This window comes from Helianthus annuus, chromosome 3 (genome assembly GCF_002127325.2).
Source record: "Helianthus annuus cultivar XRQ/B chromosome 3, HanXRQr2.0-SUNRISE, whole genome shotgun sequence".
NCBI lineage: Eukaryota > Viridiplantae > Streptophyta > Magnoliopsida > Asterales > Asteraceae > Helianthus > Helianthus annuus.
Genome location: NC_035435.2, coordinates 146,908,661 through 146,932,386, shown reverse-complemented (window position 1 = coordinate 146,932,386; position 23,726 = coordinate 146,908,661). Strand labels below are relative to the sequence as shown.

The 23,726-nt window shown below is 36.8% G+C and overlaps 3 protein-coding genes across 8 annotated transcripts; 1 reads left to right on the top strand and 2 right to left on the bottom strand.

The window, feature by feature from the left end:
* Positions 1 to 1,281: 1,281 nt before the first annotated feature.
* On the top strand, positions 1,282 to 9,038 carry LOC110929946 (cullin-1). Of its 2 annotated transcripts, none has more exons than XM_022173141.2 (20): positions 1,282 to 1,662; positions 2,533 to 2,704; positions 2,793 to 2,892; positions 3,953 to 4,138; positions 4,230 to 4,277; positions 4,366 to 4,569; positions 4,644 to 4,721; positions 5,181 to 5,270; positions 5,349 to 5,429; positions 5,521 to 5,583; positions 5,873 to 5,908; positions 5,970 to 6,056; positions 6,151 to 6,300; positions 6,385 to 6,440; positions 6,522 to 6,642; positions 7,630 to 7,791; positions 7,888 to 8,031; positions 8,155 to 8,373; positions 8,470 to 8,637; positions 8,709 to 9,038. In XM_022173141.2, exons 2-20 carry the CDS (start codon positions 2,571 to 2,573, stop codon positions 8,808 to 8,810), a joined length of 2,229 nt encoding a protein of 742 aa, XP_022028833.1. In that variant the 5' UTR covers positions 1,282 to 1,662; positions 2,533 to 2,570; the 3' UTR covers positions 8,811 to 9,038. The 2 variants fall into 2 exon arrangements, with proteins under 2 accessions (XP_022028833.1, XP_022028834.1); XM_022173142.2 differs by lacking the exon at positions 1,282 to 1,662 and adding an exon at positions 1,717 to 2,378.
* A 204-nt stretch (positions 9,039 to 9,242) lies between these two features.
* On the bottom strand, positions 9,243 to 11,307 carry LOC110929947 (heat shock cognate 70 kDa protein). The gene is made up of 2 exons (XM_022173143.2): positions 11,075 to 11,307; positions 9,243 to 10,989 (listed from the first exon to the last, which is right to left on the bottom strand). Exons 1-2 carry the CDS (start codon positions 11,289 to 11,291, stop codon positions 9,356 to 9,358), a joined length of 1,851 nt encoding a protein of 616 aa, XP_022028835.1. The 5' UTR covers positions 11,292 to 11,307; the 3' UTR covers positions 9,243 to 9,355.
* Positions 11,308 to 13,192: 1,885 nt separating this feature from the next.
* LOC110929945 (cullin-1) lies at positions 13,193 to 19,715 on the bottom strand. 5 transcript variants are annotated; one of them, XM_035987546.1, is made up of 20 exons: positions 19,565 to 19,715; positions 18,766 to 18,979; positions 18,576 to 18,675; positions 18,247 to 18,432; positions 18,121 to 18,168; positions 17,828 to 18,031; positions 17,671 to 17,748; positions 17,482 to 17,571; positions 17,306 to 17,386; positions 17,159 to 17,221; positions 17,044 to 17,079; positions 16,918 to 16,965; positions 16,692 to 16,841; positions 16,552 to 16,607; positions 15,529 to 15,649; positions 15,295 to 15,456; positions 15,080 to 15,223; positions 14,771 to 14,989; positions 14,533 to 14,700; positions 13,193 to 13,562 (listed from the first exon to the last, which is right to left on the bottom strand). In XM_035987546.1, exons 2-20 carry the CDS (start codon positions 18,897 to 18,899, stop codon positions 13,461 to 13,463), a joined length of 2,190 nt encoding a protein of 729 aa, XP_035843439.1. In that variant the 5' UTR covers positions 18,900 to 18,979; positions 19,565 to 19,715; the 3' UTR covers positions 13,193 to 13,460. The 5 variants fall into 5 exon arrangements, with proteins under 5 accessions (XP_035843439.1, XP_035843441.1, XP_035843440.1 ...); XM_035987548.1 differs by having other exon boundaries at positions 17,174 to 17,221; XM_035987547.1 differs by having other exon boundaries at positions 18,775 to 18,979.
* Between the last annotated feature and the right edge of the window lie 4,011 nt (positions 19,716 to 23,726).

Sequence of the window (23,726 nt, the reverse complement as noted above, 5' to 3'; positions counted from 1 at the left end):
GGTTTAATACACGTGTTTACTCAACCATAAAAATACACATGTTTTTTTTAAAGACATAACCTTTATATAACAATACACATGTTTTTTAAAAAGATATAACCTTTATGTTAGTAAGTATATACCATTACATTACTCAAGCCGTGTAATACACAAGATTCTAAATACCACATTATAAATAATCCACATGTTTCTTACCACACTTTAAATGCCACATCATCACTGGACTCTCCTATTAATTAAGAATCGATTCCGCCGATACCAAATCGCCAAATCATTTGATATCCCCAAATCCCTTTCTTAACCCTAAAATCTCCTTTCGTAAATCAAAACCTTCCATCAGTTACGGTCGACATCAAAGGTACTGTTTTAAAATTTTCTATTCAATCGATTCAATCTGTTATGTTTCCATGATTTTCATTTTTACCTTCTTGGATCGTGAATACCATGTTTATCGCTAATTATTATTTTATTGAAACTGCATATTTTTCGATCGACTCAAACATCTTTAACTTGCGTACTTTTAAATCAATTCACACATATGTCATCATTTACAATGTACCCAAATATTATCAATACAAAGAGCATGTATGGATATTGTATGTATTTGTAGCAGAGTGTAAAGATTATAAAAAACCCTGGTGATTGTGCCTATATCTGCAGTCTAGCCCGACCAAATCTATTTTGAAATATAAACTGTAATTTTAAAAAGGTAGGGACTATATTTCAGTCTAACCTGACCAGATCTACGATTTTTGTGTATCACAAAATATAATTTTTAATGAATATAAAAAAATAAAAATAAACTTATATCTCATGTCTCATATTATACAGGGTAAGAGTTGCTACAAAGTGCATTTTTCCTACAAAGTGTAAAAAGTTATAAAACACCATAACGTCAACCATAAAACATATTCAAAACCACCCCAAATAACAAAGTGGAGATTAACTAAACGCCATATTTGTGGGTTTTGTGTTGTGTTTTGGATGATAAGGCTTTGATTATCGAATAACTAACATGAGTGTGTTTTATGTTGATTATCCTGTTGTGTTTTATATTCACAGTTATTGGTTATAGGATGGTGTGTTTGAAGTTTTTATAGATTGTTAGGGTTTGAATATTGTGTTTTAGTGATCTTCACTCTGTTATTTGTAGGTTTTGAGTGTGTTGTATGGCTGAAATTGTGATGTTTTATGACTTTGTACATTTTGTAAGAAAAAATGAACTTTGTAGCCGAAACCAACCATCATATATAATAGTTTATTGTAACCGATCCATACGATATATAATTTTCCTTTAAAAAAGACACTTTTCGTTGCACATTCGCAACATCTAATCTATTGATCGGTATACGTATCTTGGTGTATTTGATTGTATATATTTCGTTGCGAATTGTGATCATACCACCCAGATCGTCTTCTTTTCGAAACCCTTTTTAAAATCCCTTTTGGGTTTGCCTGCTAGTGCATCTTTATCGAAACCCTTTTGTTTCCACGTTGATAAAGTCGTTTTTTGGCTTCCAATTTTGGGAATTTTGGTTTATTGAATCTTTAGGGTTTATGTGAGATTCCCCCATTTGGTTTATTCTGTTCAAATTGTTGTTATAAGCGTTCATGTTGATTAAAATTTGTTAATTCATTGTCCTGTTGTTGGTTGCTGTATAAGTAAGTTTTCATCTTCCTTTCCTCTGCATTATAAAGCTTGCATCTTTTTTTATTTTTTATTTATTTTCAGATGTCATAAATAGGGCTGTAAATGAACTGAAAGATCAACGAACCGTCTCGTTTAAGTTCTTCCGTTTATTAAATGAACGAACGAACATGTACAAGGAATTTCGTTTGATTAATTAAATTAACTAACACGAACAAAGGTAGCGTTCGTTCAATTGCATTCGTGAACTTTTACGTCTGTTCGCGCTCTTTTGTTTATCTTATTTTTAGTCATTAGAAACTTATATATTTGAAACATTATTTTTGGATAATTATGTATATGCTTATTATGTCTAATACCTTGTGCCTTTATTTTGGGATAATTATGTTTATAATTAGTGTTTAACAAGGTGATTACATCTAATGTTTGGGATTATGAATGTTGTTTTTTTCTTCTTTTTTCTAAATGGTATATGTTCGTTTGCGTTCATGAACTGTTTGTGAGCAAGTTCAATTTCTTAATGAACGAACACAAACAAGAACTTTCGTTCGATGTGTGTGCGTGAACCGTGCGTGAACAAGTTTAATGCTAAACGAACGAACATGAACAAGGCTCTGTTTCGTTCTGTTCGGTTCGGTTCGTTTACCACCTTAGTCACAAATTCTCATCATCAGGGGCGGATGTACCATATAAGAAGGGGTAGCCTCCGCTACCCCTTGGCGATCCATCGGTAGTGTAAATTTTGGAAAAATTTGACATTTTTTTAACGTTTTTTCGATTTCGTTACCCCTTTCTTTTAAGACGTTACCCCTATGAAAGTTTTCTAGATCCGCCACTGCTCATCATTGCAAGTAATCTGATTCATTGGTTTTGATTCTATACAGAGCTGTAAGAGTGTGGTATAAGTAGAACATTAATCAAAATGAAGGATAGAAAGATAATAATCTTAGAACAAGGATGGGACTTCATGCAGAAAGGGATAACAAAGTTGAAGAAGATTCTAGAAGGTTATCCTGAGCCACAGTTCAACTCAGAGGAATACATGATGCTCTATACGTATAGAATCTCGCTTTTACTGTTCTTGTGATTTCGCGGTTACTTTATTAGGTTATATGTTGTATAATTTTCTTGAACTTTGTTGCAGAACTATCTACAACATGTGCACGCAGAAACCGCCGCATGATTACTCTCAGCAGTTGTATGACAAGTATCGTGAGTCGTTTGAAGAGTACATTACTTCAACGGTAAACTACATATTATTTTTTTTATGACAGTTCAATGATTTTTTGCTATTGTAAGTCTAGGTGTGCAAATTAAAGGCATAAATTGATCTTTTTCATTTAATGCATATTGTTATTCCTGCTGTAGAGGTGTTAAACGGGTCGTGACTGCGGGTCAAAGTGTCAAACCCAACCCGAACTGAAAATCATTTTATGCATATTGTCATTTCTGCTGTAGAGGTGTTAAACAAGTCGTGACCGCGGGTCAAAACCAACCCGAACTGAAAACTAAAAAGGTTGCGACACACATGAACTTGAACAAGGCATGATACTCTAAAATTACTAGTTTACAACCAAAAATACTAATACATGTAAAATTCGATTTTTTTTTTTTCAAAAGCTTTCGCATACAAAACTCAATTAGTTAAGTTATGACTTATGATATAATAGTCTTTTTTTTACTTAAACGTAAAGGTGTTAAACGGGTCAACTTGTGGACCCAAACATGGCCTCTGAGCTAAATGTGTTCGTGGGTTTGACCCGAAACTTACCCGTACCCACTTAGACTAAACCCAGACCCACAAATTTCGTGTTAGGTTCATATTAGAGGGAGGGGGGGGGGTCTGGGTTTTAAAAAGCGCGCCTAGGCGCGAGGCGCACTAAGGCACAGCCTCTGGGGCTTTTTCGCTTAGCGCCTTGTGTAATTACAAGAAGTGCCCAAAAAGCGCAAATTTTAGAGTTTTTGTGGGGGCTTTTTGGCCTGAGGCGCGCGCCTCATGTATCTGAGGCGTTTTACTGCAGAAAAATGTTGTACCTTGGGTTTTTTGACTTGTACATGTAAGTAAAATGGTATAAAAGCCTTGTTTATAGCTATATTTTGGTTAAGGAAGCTAAAAATCTATGGGATATGTATGGGATGTATAAAAAAAATTCTATAAACTTCTTGCGCATCGGGTACGAAAAGCCCACCGCTTTTGCGCTTCGCGCCTCAATTTTAGACATCGTCGCTTTTGTGCGCCTCTCGCTTTTTAAAACCAGGGGGGGTACTTTTCCATCTACAAATGCTAAGATTATATGTTTGCAGGTGTTACCTTCTTTAAGAGAGAAACATGATGAGTTCATGCTCAGGGAGCTTGTGAGAAGGTGGTCGAATCATAAAGTCATGGTTCGCTGGCTTTCACGATTCTTCCACTATCTTGATCGCTACTTTATCGCCCGTAGATCTCTTCCGCCACTAAATGAAGTTGGACTCGCTTGTTTCCGTGATCTGGTATTCTATGAAATAATATTCAAAAAATCTTTAACAATCCATAATATTATCCGTTTGACTTGAATCGTTCTATTTTATCTTCTAACTTTAGGTGTACACAGAGGTGAATGGGAAAGTGAGAGACGCTGTAATATCTCTAGTATGTGTTTCTCAGTTGTTTTTTCCGCAAACATGGTTGTGAATTGTGATGGTTTTCAATTGAAATATTTTAATGATTTTGTAACCAGATTGATCAAGAGCGTGAAGGCGAACAGATTGATCGAGCGTTACTGAAGAATGTTCTAGATATATTTGTTGAGATAGGAATGGGTCAAATGGAGTTCTATGAGAATGATTTTGAATTATCGATGCTGAAAGATACAGCAGCGTATTATTCACGCAAGGCTTCAAACTGGATCTTAGAAGATTCTTGTCCAGATTATATGCTCAAAGTAAACTTCTTATTTCGTCTTCAAAATAAACTTATAATTTCAACATTTTAATTATTTTTATTTGGAATTTTCAGGCAGAGGAGTGTTTGAAAAAGGAAAAGGAGAGAGTTATAATTTATCTTCATGGCAGTAGTGAGCCAAAGCTTCTCGAGGTTTTTTTTTTTTTTTTTTTTTTTTTTTTTTTTTTTTTTAACATTTTCAAGTTTTACTTAAGAGTAAAGTACACAGATGGTCCCTGTGGTTTACCCAAATTTTGAATTTGGTCTCTAGCTTTCCAAAAGTACATAGATGGTCCCTGCGGTTTGCACTTTGTAAAGCATTTAGGCCCCAGCTTTTTCCAAAAGTACACGAATGGTCCATGTGGTTTGCACTTTGTAACGCATTTAGTCCCTAACTTGGACATGCTAAAACCTTTAGATTTGTTGGCTGGGGACTAAATGTGTTACAAAGTGCAAACCACAGGGACTATCCGTGTACTTTGGGAAAGCTAGGGACCAAATCCAAAATTTTGGTAGACCATAGGGATCATCCGTGTACTTTACTCTTTACTTAATATACTTCGATGGTTATGTAATTTGTATCGCTCATTCTCTCCGATTGACTGCGTGCAGAAAGTTCAACATGAGTTGTTATCTGTTTACGCAACTCAATTGCTCGAAAAGGAACACTCCGGTTGTCATGCATTGCTCCGGGATGACAAGGTATGCACTAATTAGTGAAATTTATTTAATCATATAAAATAATGTTTCCATCCTTGCTCATTTGTTTTTTTGGTCTAGGTTGTTGATTTATCAAGGATGTACCGACTCTTTTCAAAGATACCCAAGGGACTAGAACCTGTATCTACTATGTTTAAGCAGGTTCGTAATACTGGACGCGCGTTTTTTTTTTCTTTTTTTCTTATGTTCTTTTTCAATCTTGTTGTTTCATATGTATCCCTATGTTGTACAGCATGTGACCGCTGAAGGTACAACATTGGTTAAACAAGCGGAAGATGCTGCAAGTAACAAGAAGGTTTGTACTTTGTACATAGTTACAGGGGCGATGCTTTGAAGGGGCCGGGAGGGGCGCCCGACCCCCCGAACTTTTCGGCCAGTAGTGTTATATATGTAGTTTTCGTATAGAAATTTTTGGGTATATATGTTTTCGACCCCCCGGTTCTATAGAAATTTTTGGGTATATACATTTTCGACCCCCCGTAAAAAATTTCAAGCTTCGCCACTGCATAGTTACATACTAAACATGTTAATCCACAATCTTTTCAAATCATATTTTTATTACACCATTTGTTGGTTCTTTACAGGCTGAAAAGAGAGACGTGGCTGGCTTGCACGAACAGGTAACCCTTATAATATATTATTTGTGTATGAGCAGAAACTTACGTGTGCAAGTGTTTTCAGGTTTTTGTTAGAAAAGTGATTGAGCTCCATGATAAGTACTTGGCGTACGTAAATGACTGTTTTAGTAACCATACCCTCTTTCACAAGGTATGTATACGGTATATACTTATATAGTAGTTCTGTTGATAGAGCACTAATATCATTTTTTCGTAACGTTTGTTCTTTTTAAATTCACGTGTAGGCACTTAAAGAAGCATTTGAAGTATTCTGCAATAAGGGTGTTGCGGGAAGCTCAAGTGCGGAGTTACTCGCTACGTATTGTGATAATATTCTTAAGAAGGGTGGAAGTGAGAAATTGAGTGATGAAGCAGTTGAAGATACGCTTGATAAGGTATTTTTTTTTATTGTTATAATGCTATTCTTTTAGTAGAAGTGGTACTAACGACTCACAAATGAGTTTGAAATCGATTTGCAGGTTGTGAAGCTGCTTGCGTACATCAGTGATAAAGATCTATTTGCTGAATTTTATAGGTAAAACCATTTAGGTTCTGATAAACTTTAAGAATATGGTTTGAAATTGCCAGCTGTACCGACAGTGTATTCTGCTAACAGGAAAAAACTGGCTCGGCGGATTTTGTTTGACAAGAGTGCTAATGATGAGCATGAGAGAAGTATTCTGACGAAGTTGAAGCAACAATGTGGCGGTCAATTCACATCAAAGATGGAGGGGATGGTAAGTATGCATAAGTAATTAGTCATATTCATATATGTGTTGAGGTGGCAAATGGATGGGTTAGATGGGGGTGAGTAACGGGTCTAAATTGGTTCATGTCAACACATGCGATTTTTTTTTGGTTCAGGCTGACGTGAAACACTTTCTGTCTAAAGATAAGTAGATTTTTGACCCGTGCCACGCGCTGCGGCGGCAAAGTTGTGTTTGTGACTTTGTTACATGTGCAACGATGATGACATTAACGTGTGGTGCGCACACGTGACATTACATGTTTTTTTTACTTTGTTACACACGTTACGTTTGTGAAATTAACGTCATTTGACATAGATAAAAAAAGTATGTCTCGGACGTTGCAGTGTAAAGTCGTAAAAGTAAATTAGACGCTAAAGTGGTTAGGCATAAATAAAGAAAAGTATTTATTAAGTAGAAAAGGTTGGAGGGTAAAAGTTGTCAATTACCAAAAGTTAGAAGTGAACGTGTAACTTACTTAAAGATGAGGGTTAATATGATTCATGTCAAAAGTTTGAGGGTTAGTAGTGAATGTCGTCAAAATTTTGAGGGTTAATAGTGAATGTGCCTCATGTCGAAAGTTTGGGGGTTAATAGTGAATGTTGTCAAAAGTTTGAGGGTTAATAGAGAAAGACCTTTCTCTTTAAGATATTGTATATAACTTGTTATGAATAGTTAAGCGTCTTGAATATGATTAGAAGACATTATTTCAGTCGTAATATGAAGTTTTGAATATCGCGATCTAACTCCTAAGAGGTCTTGTGCATTATAAATACACTTTGGACAACTTTTGACCCGCTTAACTTGTTCAACTCATTTGACCCGTTTCCTATATGACCCATTAGAGATAAATCGTGACCCAAATTTATTAATTACAAAGTGAAGGGGTCAAAGTTGCCAGCTCAATTATATTTTGCAATGCCTACAATACAATACAATACAAAACTGTAATCTATCTTTTGTGTTTGCTTCATTCAGGTTACTGATTTAGCATTGGCAAAAGAAAACCAACCCCACTTTGAGGAGTATTTGAGCAATAATTCAAATGTTAGCCCCGGGATTGACTTGACTGTAACTGTGTTGACTACCGGCTTTTGGCCAAGTTACAAATCGTTTGACTTAAATCTACCAGCAGAAATGGTACAACCACCATTCACTTCATTTTTACGAGAAACGAAGATCCGAGTTTTGGTTTTGCTGTTCCGCAATGTGTTTATATTGTTTTTGTTTTGTTAGGTGAAATGTGTTGAAGTTTTCAAAGAATTCTATCAAACAAAAACAAAGCACAGGAAACTTACGTGGATGTACTCATTGGGTACCTGCAACCTTAACGGGAAATTTGAACAAAAAACTGTGGAGCTCATTGTCACAACCTACCAGGTTAAGTTCTCCTATAAAAAATGTTATTTTTTTATCAACTTAAGTAGATAAATATAAATAATCGGTCCATGTGTAAAGTTGACCCTTTGACTTCAACTTTGACTTCAACTTTGACTGATGCAGGCTTCTGCACTACTATTGTTCAACTCATCAGACCGATTGAGTTACCAAGAAATTATGAGTCAGTTGAACTTGTCAGATGATGATGTCGTTAGGGTGCTCCATTCTTTGTCATGTGCAAAATATAAAATTCTTATCAAGGAGCCAAACACGAAAACAATCTCGCCAACTGATATATTCGAATTCAACTCAAAGTTCACAGATAAAATGAGAAGGATCAAGGTATTTGACTATTTGAGTGATGTTACTTTTTATATATCTTATGGTTATACGGTTAAACTATAGTTTAATTGTTATATTTTTTTTTTTCAAATTTAGATTCCTCTACCTCCGGTGGATGAGAAGAAGAAGGTTATCGAGGATGTTGATAAGGATAGGCGGTATGCAATTGATGCGTCGATTGTGCGAATCATGAAAAGCCGGAAAGTGTTGGGATACCAACAGTTGGTTATGGAGTGTGTTGAACAGTTAGGCCGCATGTTTAAGGTAACTTTCTTTACATTTTTTTCAATCTTCTCTACATTAATCGGTAACTGATGAGTCATGAACATATGCAGCCGGATGTGAAAGCAATTAAGAAGAGGATTGAAGATCTGATAACGCGTGATTATCTTGAAAGAGACAAAGAGAACCCGAATTTGTTCCGGTACTTAGCATGATTTTGGTGGACCATGATTAATGAGAGCCAAAGTATCATGAAATCCAGAGTAGTTAACTGGTGCTTTGAGTTTGATTGGCTAGAAACTACTCTAGATCTTGCCAATGTTTTGGATTAATGATAGATGCTTGAAAGACCGACATGACAGTTACTGATGCTCTCATGGGTGTTATAGTATTTTCGGTTTTGCTATTTGCATTATAGTTCACATATTAGAAGTTTTATGTTCTTTTGCATCTCGGCTTTACTCGACTTGTTTTAAGGGAAACTGAATTTTAACGGAGGTCCAGTGAGATTTTTTTTAACAGGTGGGATTGCCGGTGGAGATTTGTGATGGTGGGATTATTATTGGCCAACCACCAAAAGGTGGGATTATTAAAATCCAATTTACCTTGTTTTAATGATATATGATGCGATTATGCGAATACGTAGAGAAAGAAAAGGTAACAGAGATTTGCTATATATACAAATTTACAGACCCATCAACTTATATACACCCAAATTTATGTAAGCAAAACATGTCACACAACGAACATAACGACATGACTAGATTAGTGACATCCAACCAAGCTCTAGCGTAGCCTTCACGCGTTGAAGCTCATCAACATCGGCCCCTTGGTTGCCCTCAAGCCACCGAGTCGTGTCATCTAAGGCATCCTCTATCTTCTCCACGATGAACGGATGCAACTTCTTCTTGATACCGTCGTCTTTGATCTTATTCCTCTTGATGTATATCAATTCTTCTAACTCATTAAATGCCTCCACTTTTTTCTTGTATTCTTGATCCTCAAGTTTGTATCTTTCGCCATCTTTTACCATCTTTTCAATCTGTTCCTTTGACAATCTTCCATTTGCGTTACTTATTACCATTTTCTTAGTCATCCCGGTAGATAATATCTCCGCTGTGACGGTAAGGATACCATTAGCGTCTACTTCAAAGCATTCTTTGACTTTCGAAACTCCTTTGGGAGCGCGCGGTATCCCAGAAATACCGAACTTCCCCAACAAATGGTTATCTATAGATCTCGCTCTTTCACCTTGATACACCTTGATATTTATAAAAGTTTGATCATCTTCAGTTGTAAAATACACTTGAGTCTCCTTTGTAGGTATTGGAGTGTTCCTAGGGATCACAACATTCATTACTTGTCCTATTGTCTCAACACCAAGTGACAAAGGTGTGACATCCGATAACAACAAATTTTTGACACTCTCGTGACTATGATCACCGCTTAAATTTGCCGCCATTATGGCTGCACCATACGCGACAGCCTCATCAGGGTTCACGCTCTTGCATAACTCCTTTGAGTCGAATAGTTCCCGCAACATACACTGGACCTTTGGTATCCTGGTCGACCCACCGACAAGAATAATCTTATCTACATCTGATTTCTCAATATTTGCATCATTTAAACATTTCTCCACGATCTCGATACATTTATCGAATAACTCCATGTTCAGCTCTTCAAACTTGGCGCGAGTAAACTTCATTGAAAAATCAACCCCCTCGTGCAAGAAATCTAAATCGATCGACGTCTGCGTAGTGCTTGAGAGAATCCTTTTCGCTTTCTCACACGCAACTCGTAACCTCCCCAACGCTTTTACATTCGTTGTCAAATCTTTGTTCCATCTTCGTTTGAATACCTGAACACAATGATCCACCATACAGTTATCAAAATCCTCACCTCCCAAATGAGTGTCACCCGCAACAGCTTTCACTTTAAAACTACCCGTTTCATCGATAGTCAACATAGAGACATCAAAAGTACCACCACCCAAGTCAAACACAAGCAAATTCATTTTTCTAGTAATATCAAACTTATTATCTAGACCATACGCGATTGCAGCGGCTGTTGGCTCGCTGATCATGCGGATGATGTTTAATCCAGCAATAGTGGCAGCATCCTGTGTTGCTTGACGCTGCGAATTATTAAAATAAGCTGGGACCGTTACAACAGCATCTTTCACATCTTTTCTAAGGTATGCCTCAGCAGTCTCTTTCATCTTTCCAAGTATCATTGCTAAAATTTCTTCGGCCGAAAATCTCTTCGTTTGACCATCGTACGAGACAACAATCTTAGGCGTGTCGGGGAACCACTTTATCACCTCGAAAGGCCACAACTTCATGTCAGCCTGCACATTTGGATCACTGTATCGCCTTCCAATCAACCTCTTAGCATCTAAAAAATCCACTTTTAATTCATAAAGACAACAATAATAATAATAATATAACATCAAAAAGAAAAAAAAAACTAGTAGGCTGACCAAAAATGGTGTTAGCAGGATTCATGGCGGCTTGATTCTTGGCACCATCACCAACAAGGCGTTCTTCATCACGAAAAGCAACAGTAGACGGTGTGGTTCTGTTGCCTTGTTCATTGGGTATGATTTCGACTCGATTATGCTTCCAGACCGCGACACATGAATATGTTGTTCCAAGGTCAATGCCGATCGCAGGTGCTTCCTTCTGTTCTCCCTCCATTACTTTCAATAGTCAATGTGAGATTATTGTCAAATTTATACATGTAGTCTATCTTTTGTTAAACTGAGATGTCATTTTCTAGTTGATAAAAATATAATGCTTTGGAGAATAAACATTCCTAACATAAAAGAAAGTCAACCTTCAAACTCATATTTGTTAGGGTGATTGGTACGTCATCAACTTGCTACTACATTAAAACCGATGCTCTAATAATTCTTTTAATATAATTTTTTCTTGTTATTGAGTTAAATACGTAAACATATACTGCTCAAAAAAATACGTTTGTGGTTTCTAATAAGAAGCGTCACCTCTGAAATTGTTTGAGCTTAAAATGTTCATTTTACTATGTTATGTACCAATCAGATTTATAATAAATAATTCGTTGAGTGAATTAAGCTCAAAAGAAAATAGTAGGAATCAAACACTAAGGTACATATCATATGCCTTTTTATAGGCTTAATTACAAACTGAATTAAAAAAACATGGACCTAATGGGTTAAACCCACTAAGCCTGTTACTAAACACTTTCAAAAAGGGAAACAAACAATTTAGAAAATGTGGGTTGCACATGTATAAACCACCAAGACCACATTATTTTGACTAGTTCACATGCAAGGGAGATGATGTTTCACATGTGGGTTGAATGTGAAATGGGGATTTCACATAACCACTATACATGGTCTTAATAACTTGATTTTTCTTTTTTTTTTTTAACAAAATAACCGGTCTAATCGTTTAACCCGGTTAGGTTAGAAAAACCATTTTGTACACCTCTAAATTTACAATTGTATTGATGGCATCATATATTCATATCCAGACGCGGCCCACCAGTGTTACCCAAAAAGTTATAGCTTTGGGCCCTTGAAATTTAGGGCCCAATTTTAGCAGCCCAGAGTTTTTTTTAGTCAATATCAATATCCAGATTCCAAATCATCATTCGTAGTTATTATTTTTTTATTACGTTCTTGTTTTCTTCATTATTTCTGTATGATCTTTATTACTTGTACCATGTTCTTATTCAGTTCTGGTGTGTTCTTCATTTATGTATGTTCCTTCATTTGTACTAGTATTACATAATGAAGGGGTATGGTACTAAATTCTGCGCCGATCATACAAGTCAGCCTCTCGCGCGAGAGACGATACCCAAGATAAACCAAATTGATATCTTTCCCGACCTTGCGCCGGCTGCACGGGATATACCCGAGTCGCGTGGAGACAAGAAGCGCAGGTAAAAATCGGACAAGTACAAAAGGTACAAGTGGCAGAGCAGTGGGCCAATAAGCGTTCAACAGTCTGTATCTGATCGTGCCGCACGATGAACAATCATACAGAAGACAAAAAGATACACAAGGACATATACGTGGCACCAATCAGTGTGCGCCGACCACTGCTCCATGATCTCCAATTAGCTGAAGATGACAGACCAGACAACAAGGACAATCGTCAGGACACGTGGATCCATTCAGCATGCACCAGCCACCCTCTCGCCTGGAATCACTAACGGTCGTAGCAGAGGGAGCAGAATGGATATTTCTTGTTGTCGTCCTCAGGCCCAAGGCCCATCAACCCATCTCCATCACAACCCACCTCGGTTATAAATAGAGAACTTCACCTCCAGGTTTTAAGGATCGCTCTCTCACTTAATACATACACTATTATCCTCAAAACAGTTACTTATTCTCACGCCGGAGGGTGGTTACAAGGAGAACCCCCTATTCTCCTCCTTGTAACGAGCTTACTGTGTGTTGATTGTTTTATAGGATCATCATCGCTGTTTAGACGAGAAGAGAAGAAGATTAACCTTATTTGGACTAGACACTAACCACAGACTAATCACCAGATTAGTTTGGTGTTTCTTCACATAACCTTAAAAATTCTAAAACGCAATATGGTATAGCTAATTAGCTAATGTCATCATGTATATCAGCATGTTAGGATTGTAGGCAAAAAAGTACATGGGAAAGGCCCTCAAATTTATACATTGCTTTGGGTCCCAAAATGGTTGAGCCATGCTTAACCATATAAATTGACCAAGTTATATTTATACCAAATCCTGTCTGTTACCTTTTCTTTTTCAACAGATTCCCATCACATATCGAGCAATAGAACATGTCAAGTAAAGCTTATATGCAAGTGTAATGTATCCGTGACCATCACAGCCAACCAGAATCATGCCAAGTACCGGAAAATGTTTGGGTCGTCCTTGTCTCTTTCAAGATAGTCACGAGTTATGAGATCTTCAATCCTCTTCTTTATTGCTTTTACATCAGGCTGCATATGTTCATGACTCATCAGTTACGGATTAATGCGGAGAAGATTGTGAAAAATGTTTAAAAAAATGGCTAAATAGAGGTGGCAAGCGCAATCCATTGACTTATGAACGGGTCGATTCATGTTATGTTTCACCTCTTAACGGGTCAAACAAGAAAAATGAAATGAAAATAGCTTAAAAGAACAAGGGTCAAAGTCCTTGCTCAAAGGATAGTTTTAACATAAAATCCCCAAAATCAATTTATGCAAAAAATTGATTATTTTTTTTATATAATATTAAAATTTCTTATCATATTTGACGCATTGATTACTTGTAATAAACTTCATATATTTGGACAAATATTTTCCAGTTTCAACTCATGCAAAAGTTGCTTATTTTGGCCAACACCTAGCCCGCAGGATTTGCCATCTCTAGCCAACACACCAAAATGTGTTAGTTATGTAACATACTTTTAGGAATATCAAATTTGAGATTTACAATATGGCTTTATCATTGTAAGAACTCGTACTTATAGTTGTTAATGGCGAATATCGACAAATAGCGATAAGATACCTATATGGTACATAGCGAATAGCGATAAATAGCGGACGCTATTTTATAAATTGCCATACACTAGAATTTTTTTTAAAATAATATGTATATTATATCAAATACCCGGGTATATATGCTATTTTACATGTATATTTAACAAATTCCTAAAATCCAACTATTTTATAGCTATATTAAATCGCATATATTTAAAAAAACAAAAAAAAAAAACAAAAACTGAAATCCCGCTATTTATGACTACATACCCTGTAGCGACCTTCGACCTATATGCTACGCTATTCGCTATAGCAACCATAGCGACCGCTATTGACAACTATGCTCGTACTAATTTTCAATTTGAAGCTTGTTTGTTAAGCTTTTCACACCTATCCATTTTTATTTAATTTTTATTTTGTATTTTGAGGGGGGAAAGAAAGTTACCATAAACATGCTGCTTAACTGTTCAACACACTCTATAACCAACTGCTGGTATCCCAACACTTTCCTGCTTTTCATGATTCTCACAAGTGAAGCATCAATTGCATACCGTCTATCCTTATCAACATCCTCAATTACCTTCTTCTTCTCATCCACAGGAGGTAGAGGAATCTAAATTTTAAAAAATAATTAAACTATCATGTAATCATAAGATGTATAGAAAGTAACAACGCTTAAATACCCTTATCCTCCTCATCTTATCTGTGAACTTTGAGTTGAATTCAAATATATCAGTTGGAGAGACTGTTTTAGTGTTTGGCTCCTTGATAAGAATTTTATATTTTGCACATGACAGAGAATGGAGCAGCCTAACGACAACGTCATCTGACAAGTTCAACTGACTCATAATTTCTTGGTAACTCAATCTGTCTGATGAGTTGAACAATAGGAGTGCAGAAGCCTGCATCAGTCAAAGTCAAAGTCAAAATCAAAAGGTCAACTTACACATAAACCAACTATTTATCTACGTAAGTTAATAGAAATAGCATACCTGGTAGGTTGTGACAATGAGCTCCAAAGTTTTTGGTTCAAATTTCCCGTTTATGTTGCAGGTACCCAGTGAATATATCCATGTTAGTTTCCTGTGCTTTGTTTTTGTTTCATAAAAATCTCTGAAAACTTCAACACACTTCACCTAAAGGAAAAACAAGAACAATAGTCAAATCTTTATTTCTCGTAAAAATGAAGTAAAAATGGTGGTTGTACCATTTCTGCTGGTAGATTTAAGTCAAAGGATTTGTAACTTGGCCAGAAGCTAGTTGTCAACACAGTAACGGTCAAGTCAATCCCAGGGCTAACATTTGAATTATCGCTCAAGTACTCCTCAAAGTGGGATTGGTATTCTTTTGCCAATGCTAAATCAGTAAACTGAACCAGACACAAAAAATAGATTACACATCTAGTCCCTATACTATATTACTTTGTCTAATACGCACTTACCATTCCCTCTATCTTTGACGTGAAATGACCGCCAAAGTGTTGTTTCATCTTTGTTAGGATACTTCTCTCATGCTCATCATTGGCACTCTTGTCAAACAAAAACCGCCGAGCAAGTTTTTTCCTGGTAGCAGAATATATTGTTTACTATAGCTGGCAATTCATACCATATACTTATCTATGTGTTGCTTTCAATTACGATCTATCTTTAACAGGTAAAAAAAAGGAAATTAACTAATAAGGAAACAGGTAAACGGACCAGAAACCATCTATTATCTATAATAATTCAAATTCTGTGACCATATTTTACACACAAGGGTAGTGTTTGGTATGAGGAATGAGAGGCGGAGTGGAATGCACTACAGTAGTGGGTTGTGGCCAGCTCAACATGCTGTCAATCTTGCTTTTATCTGCTGATACCCCTTCTACGAGTGAATGAAAAAAATGTGTTTGGTTGGTGAAGATAATGGAATCACCCATTACATTACATACGGCATTCCATTCCCTCTAAAAACCTCAAATTCATTCCATCCACCCCCTCGTTTTTTTTTTCATTCCATTCCCTCTCTCACCTCCATCACCACCACCGACCACCAACATCATCACCATCCCCACCCCCACCCCCGCCACCACTGACCCCCGCCGCCATCGACCATCGGCGCCACCGCTACCAACCACCGATGGCACATACCAGCGCCACCACCACCGCCCTCTGTCACCGCCACCCCCACCACCACCCGTCGGCGCCACCCACTGCCTCCACCGCTGATTTTATTCACAAAGCAATTGTTTTTTCCATTCCCACATGGTAACCAAACAAGACCATGGAATGATAATGATCCATTTCATTCCTTTGTCCATTTCATTACCCCGTACCAAACAGACCCTAGTTATTGACATGTTACCGGTCCTCACAGCCCACCCATGTTTCCATCTCTAGTTATCAGAAAGGAAAAATAAAATTTGTTATGCCAGCCCGTAATCCTGCGTTACCACTTCAACTTATCACAACCTAAACGATTTTACCTATAAAATACTGCAAATAGATCTCTATCACTGATGTAGGCAAGCTGCCTAACAACCTGCAAAAGTGCAAATTGATTTAAAAACTTAAATGTGAGCCTGTAATCCTGCATTACCACTTCTATCACACAAAAAAAAAATACCTTCTCAAATGTATCTTCAACGGCTTCATCACTCAATTTATCACTACCACCTTTCTTAAGAATATTATCACAATACGTAGCAAGTACCTCTGCACTTGAACTTCCAGCAATGATCTTATTGCAGAAGATTTCAAATGTTTCTCCAAGTGCCTACACAATAATTTCGAAACAGAATATAGTAAGAAAACAAAAAATCATATTAATTGTTACTAAAACAGTCATTTACGTATGTCAAGTACTTATCCTGGTGTTCAAGCACTTTTCTAACAAAAACCTGAACACACACAAGTTTCCGCTCATAAGTAAATTATCAAGATTACTAATTCTGAAAATTCCATATTTTTATGATTACCTGTTCTAGCAAACCAACCATATCTCTCTTTTCAGCCTGCAAAGAGCCACACAACGGCTTAAATGCTTGAAAAAGATTGTGAATTAACATGTTTCGTATAATCGTATGTACAAACCTTGTTGTTACTTACAGCATCCTCTATTTGCTTAACCAATGTTGTACCTTCAGCAGTGACATACTGTACAACATAGGGATACATATGAAACAACAAGATTGAAAACGAACATAAGAAAGAAAGAAATTTGCGTCTAATATTACAAACCTGCTTAAACATACTAGATACACGTTCTAGTCCCCGGGGTATCATTGAAAAGAGTCTGTACATCCTTGATAAATCATCAACCTAGACAAGGAGTAAATAGTCTGAACCATTATACAGATGTGAACACTATTTTATTTTTTAACAAAAAGATTATTGAGCAGTGCATATATATATACCTTGTCATCTCTGAGCAATGCATGAAAACCAGATTGTTCGTTTCCAAGCAATTGAGTTGCATAAACAGTTAACAACTCATGTTGAACTTTCTACACACAACCAATTGGAGAGATATACACATTATACAGCCTTCAAGTATATTAACTATTAAGGAAAACCTAAAAAATCTTGTATAAAGAAAAAAAGACCTCGAGCCGCTTTGGCACACTGCTGACGTGAAGATAGATTAAAACTCTGTCCTTTTCCCTTTTCAAACACTCCTCTGCCTGAAATACCAAACAAATATGATGTTGAAATTATAATTATAATTATAATTTTATATTGAAGATCATATAAGAAGTTTACTTTGAGCATATAATCTAGACAAGAATCTTCTGAGATCCAGTTTGAAGCCTTGCGCGAATAGTACGCTGCTGTATCTTTTAGCATGGATGATTCAAAATCGTTCTCATAGAACTCCATCTGTCCCTTTCCCATCTCAATAAATATATCTAGAACGTTCTTCAGTAAAGATTCGTCAATCTGCTCGCCTTCACGCTCTTGATCGATCTGGTTACAAAATCATCATTCAATATATATATTTCAACAGGGAACTAACACAACCAGGTCTGCAGAGAAACCAATGGTTAAATGCATACCAGAGATATTACTGCATCTCTCACCTTCCCTTTCACCTTTCGGTACACCTAACGCCGTATCCAACAGAGAATCAACACTAAATATCTGAAGAAATTAACAAATAACATCTGAAGAATGTTGAATACCAGATCACGGAAACAAGCAAATGCAACTTCATTTAGTGTCGGAAGAGATCTACGGTAGATAAAGTAGCGATCAACGTAGTGGAAAAATCGTGAAAGCCACAAAGCCATGACTTTATGATTTGACCACCTTCTCACAAACTCCCTGAGCATGAACTCATCATGTTTCTCTGTTAAGGATGGTAACACCTGTGCAAGAAAATTAATACACCATTAACAACTATGATTGGCAAACATATTATATATTATATATACTATATATATAATCATTTAAAAATATAGAATAAAGAATCATAGTGGTAATTAAAACAATCCAATCCTAGGCAAATTACCGTTGAAGTAATGTAGTCTTCAAAAGACTCGCGATACTTGTCATACAACTGTTGAGAGTAATCATGTGGCGGTTTCTGCGTGCACATGTTGAACACGAGTCTGGAACAAATTCAAGAAATCATACAACATATAACATAATAAATTAACTGGGAAGTTAATCACAAGACCAATAAAAGTGAGAATAGATACTGATAGAACATCATGTATTCCTCTGAGCTGAATGGCGACTCGGGAAGGTCTTCTAGAATGTTCTTTAACTTTGTTATGCCTCTCTGCATCAAGCCCCATCCTTCTTCTAAGTTCATTGGTCCTCTCTCGTTCATGCTGACTATGCAACTTTTATGATGCAATGGAACTAACTAGTGGTGATTAACTGTGGAATGTGTTGTGCGTATCAATCCAACTGTTACATTCATAAGGAAAACAGAGAGGTAAGACTTTGACGGGCGGGCGATGATTTTTGTAAGGGCCAAATTCCCAGAATGAATACATGAACAAAAAGTTACTCCAAAATGCACATTAAATTTTCTTTTATTCTGAAAATGGCCAGAAAGTACTTCATGTGTGACACATTACAGCGCTTCTGCGCTCCCACACAAAATGTTTCGGCACACAGTGTGGGAAAAATTGGGATTAATCGGCGACTAATTGAAACACATGTACAGGCTGAAATACATGATGTACAACAACCTGATGCGCAAAAATACAGGGAATACATGAGCACAGGGGCTTGAGCCTTGTTGTTTAAACCAAGGATTAAGTTACCTTCTTCTTCATGGATGTTGAACGTTGACTTCTTTGAAAATGTATAAATTAAAATCAATCATCCCAACACTCAAGCAACATAAAATGATCATAACGAAGAAAATACTAACAAGACATGAAATACAAAGGGAAAATAACACAATTATGCAGGTGAAATCAAAGTATACAATTGATTATGATGACTAAGTGGCACAATTGATTATTAACATAGAGATTAAATTACCATTCTCATGAATTTTGAACGTAGTTCACGACACAGAATCTAGGGTTTAAGGTCAAAGCAGCAATATATTTTGAAGTGATCAATCAAAGTATTTATACAATTGATTATGACGAGTTGACTAATGTTTTGTCTTAACTCGTGGGGAGTAGGACACAATTGATCAAGGCAACAAGCTATCGTCATATTAGCAAATTTGGTAGAGTTTTCGCTCACATTAGGCTACACGGTATGGGGTGCGGCCCCGGTGCGTCGCGGGTCGGCGACGGTCCAAACACCATGCCGCCCCCATCCCGTCCCGTCTTGATCGTCGGCTTCTAGCCGTTTGCGACGAAGCGATAATGGTGGGCCCCCCACCTTTTTGACCGTTGAAAATAAAAAAAAAAACAAAATTTCAAACGGCTGTATTTTAAAAAACACCTCATTTCACTTCCATTTTTATAAATACTCACATCTTTAACCCCTTTTTTCATAACTTTTCACCCACTACCACCCCATCTCTCTCATATTTTATAAACCACTCTTCCCTTTTTATAAAAAAATCATCATATTTTGTACCATTTTTTACCCGCTACCACCCCATCTCTCGCTAAAAAATTATCATGGCTTCACCCGTTTCTTCCATTTCTTCAATTTCTTCTATGTCTTCATCGTCTTCGTCCGAGTGGTATTCATCGTCTTCGGAAGAGGATGCTATTATGCACAACATGATTATGAACGCGGCTCAGGTGTTCATGGCGGCCGATGAAGGGTCGTCCCAACGGCTAACTAGACGAGCAAAATATAACCGAGACCAAGAAGGTATTTTACTTTTTTTTTTCCTTATGTTTTATATAGATTTTAAAATGTATTTTATAATTAATTTCATTTATGTTTTGTTCTAAATTTATAGCCGGCCACGATAAACTAGTAGCCGATTATTTTGCCGACGAACCCGTGTACCCAGCCGAGATTTTTCGACGTCGTTTCCGCATGAGTCGTCCACTGTTCTTACGTATTGCAGGCGACATGGCCCAGTCTGATCCGTTTTTTACATTGCGAAACGATGCTAGGGGGCAAAGGGGTTTCAGTAATTTACAAAAATGTACGTCGGCCATTCGCCAACTTGCATACGGTTTCGCACCCGATGCATTAGACGAGTACATTAAGTTTTTTTTTTTAACTTTAGGTTTTTTTTAATTTATTTTTTTTAAGTTTAATTTTTTTTTAAGTTTATGTAATGTTTTTTAATATTAATGAAAATATTTTGTTACTTTATTTGTTAAATGTTTAAAAAAAGTTGAAGATTAAAAAAAATAAAAAAAATATAAAAGTGGTGGAGGATGATGACTAGGACCATCCTCCCATGCCCCCTAGTTTTGGAGGATGATCCATCCTTGGGAGGACTATGACGTGTCGCCTACGTGGCGGATCATCCTCCAAGGATGGTCCATCACCATACCTTGTAGTCTTACCGGGAGAGCTAATGGGCTGGCGGCGGTCGAGTAGTCGTCCTTGGTCAGAGCGTTTATATCATGCTGGTTGACACGTCGTTCCTTGCTAAAAAAAAAAAGAGTTTTCGCTGACATTACTAGCAACCCCTTTAGGCTAGAGGGTATGGTGATGGTCGGGAGGATGATCCGCCACGTAGGCGCCATGTCATAGTCCTCCCAAGGATGGTCCATCCCACAAAACTAGAGGGTATGGAGGATGGTCCTAGATGATCCTACCCTACCACTTTTATGTTTTTTATTTTTTTAATCTTCTACTTTTTTTAACATATAACAAATAAACTAACAAAATATTTTCATTAATATTAAAAAACATTACATAAACTTGAACAAAAAAATACACTAAAAACAACAATTGTATTATTTTTTATTTTTAATAAAAAAAAACTAAACTTAAACAAAAAAAAAAGTAAAAAAATATATATTCTCCACCACCCCTTTTCCTCTCAAATTAAGCAAAAAAAGTAAAATAAAAAATTAAACAATTGACATCTTCTCTTTCCCTCTCATATCTTTCCCTCTCATAGTCTCACTCCTCTTCTCCAACATCCTCTCTCTCTCTAAAACCTAAAACGAGACACTTTCTCTCTAAAATGCAAAATATTGTAATTGTAATTGTATTTTTTTTTATTTTAACGGTCACATTTGAAGGGGGCCCACCAAAATTGGATCGTCGCCACCGACAAGAACTCGACGCTGAGGATGGGACGGGAGGAGGGCCCATGATGGTTTGTCGGTCGTCGCCGGAGCTCGACGGGGTGGGGACGAACCCCATACCCCTAGCCTTACTAACAACCTGTGTTCATATAGCAAGTAATTTTATTAAGTAATTTTGCCCTCTCTATTTTAGTTAAGTAATTTTGTTCTCCTAAACTTTTATATAATCTTTTATATAATGAGAAATCTTTTCCTTTAAGTTCTTTAGTTTCTTTTTAATATATATCATGTGTACGTGTCACTCTAAATTTGAAGCGGGTAGTTGAATTGTCACAACTTAATATATTGGGTAAATTACATTTTTCGTCCTTTGCGTTTGTATTGGATTGCAATGGATGATCTTTAACTTCAATATTTACAGTTACAGTCCTTTATTTGTAAAACACATTACACCCTACGTCCTTTGACACTAACCTAATTAAAATTTTTAGTTAAGTATGGATGTGCTAGCCACATGGGGATACTTTTGTAATTTTGCTTATTTAATTCAAAAAATTAAAACTAAAAAGAATATTAAATATAACACCCTTGTCTCTCCTCTTCTCTCTTTCCCTCTTTTGTTCCCTGTTTTAACATTCCAGTCAATAATGTGGACCATTAATTCATTATTAAGAAAACATTGTATGAAATTAGGTTCATTCATATTTTTAGACATTGGAGTGAATGATCTTTTTTCTCTTCAGAATCATCATTTGTGTTCTCTTATTGACGTTACCTACTCCGGCGAACTCCGACAGTAACCCGGCAGCCAATCAGTGGCGGATCCAGAAAATTTTTCTACCGGGTTCCTTTTGGTAAAATTTCACTAATTTTCCCAATTTTTTTAAATCACATAAAATTTCCACTATTTTTTTTCATTTTTTTCCAAACCAAGGGGGTTCCCGGGAACCCCCAAAACACCCCTGGATCCGCCACTGCAGCCAATGAACTAAAACCGAATCAACAGAAAAACCGAACCGAACCGGTGTAACAGAAAAACCGAACCGAACTGGTGTAAAAACCGAAAAACCAAAACCAAGCGGTTATCAAAAACCGAAAACTGACATTTCGGTTTTGGTTTTGCCCAAAACCGAACCGAACCATGCACACCCCTAGCTAGTAATGTCAGTGAGAAAACTTACGGTGAAACGCGAATTTATACTGACATGTCACATGAGAATAGTTTTTTTTTTAAATTAAAGAGTGAAAATAATGTGTCTGCGTGTTGTGACGAGACACCTTTTATACTACGTGTTTAAGGGCACATTTACGTTCGTTAAGCTCATTGGCACGATGACATTAACGTGTTTAAGCACAAGAAAGTAACTCCGACAATCTAAACGCCTGCCAACACAAGTGGCGTGAACTAAAACCAAAGTTGGATCGGTTTAAAGTTTGTTTCGATCGTGTCCCTGCTGGGGACCTAAGCCACGACGATCGAATGGAGATCGCGAAGATCGAGTGGAGGCACGATGAGAATCCAGAATTTAAATGGGTTTCCCACTTTAATATTTATAGACCTTTGTAAAAAAAAATTAGGAATTATTAACTACTTTCTTTAATTTTTTAGGATTTAATAAGTAGTTTTTTTAGGATGTTATGTAACTTAAGAAAAATCTAAGTTTGTATTTTATTTTATAGATCTCAATTATATATAAAAAAAATAAAGTCAGCCAAGCCAACATGGCAGTCAAACGCCGCTAACCCACGCCGCTTCCACACCCCACTTTTTTTGGGGTGGTCCGGTGGAGCCCACAATCGCCACGTGTCGAGCAAAGCCCCCAACCCAAGCGCCCCACTCCCTGCAGTCTAAAAGAACAACGATTGTGTGCAGGGGCGGACTTAATGTATACCGAGCCGTAGCACGAGCTACGGCTCAACTTTTAATCGGTAGTGTAATTTTTTTTCGGTTTTTATACCAAGGATACCCCTAAACAAGTACAAGGACACCCCTAAAAAAAGTCTGTTAGCCCAAATGA

Bases quoted from the DNA above. Each gene is read 5' to 3' on its own strand.
- LOC110929947 (XM_022173143.2), bottom strand. From the start codon at position 11,291: ATGGAGGGAGAACAGAAGGAAGCACCTGCGATCGGCATTGACCTTGGA. The intron at 10,990-11,074 runs GTCAGCCTACTA...TGGATTTTTTAG, and splicing joins TCCTGCTAACACCATTTTTG to ATGCTAAGAGGTTGATTGGA.
- LOC110929945 (XM_035987546.1), bottom strand. From the start codon at position 18,899: ATGAACGAGAGAGGACCAATGAACTTAGAAGAAGGATGGGGCTTGATG. The intron at 18,676-18,765 runs GTATCTATTCTC...AATTTGTTCCAG, and splicing joins GAATACATGATGTTCTATCA to ACTCGTGTTCAACATGTGCA. The intron at 14,990-15,079 runs GTATGCTATTTC...TGACTGATGCAG, and splicing joins TCATTGTCACAACCTACCAG to GCTTCTGCACTCCTATTGTT.
- LOC110929946 (XM_022173141.2), top strand. From the start codon at position 2,571: ATGAAGGATAGAAAGATAATAATCTTAGAACAAGGATGGGACTTCATG. The intron at 5,271-5,348 runs GTATGCACTAAT...TTTTTGGTCTAG, and splicing joins CATTGCTCCGGGATGACAAG to GTTGTTGATTTATCAAGGAT. The intron at 8,374-8,469 runs GTATTTGACTAT...TTTCAAATTTAG, and splicing joins ATAAAATGAGAAGGATCAAG to ATTCCTCTACCTCCGGTGGA.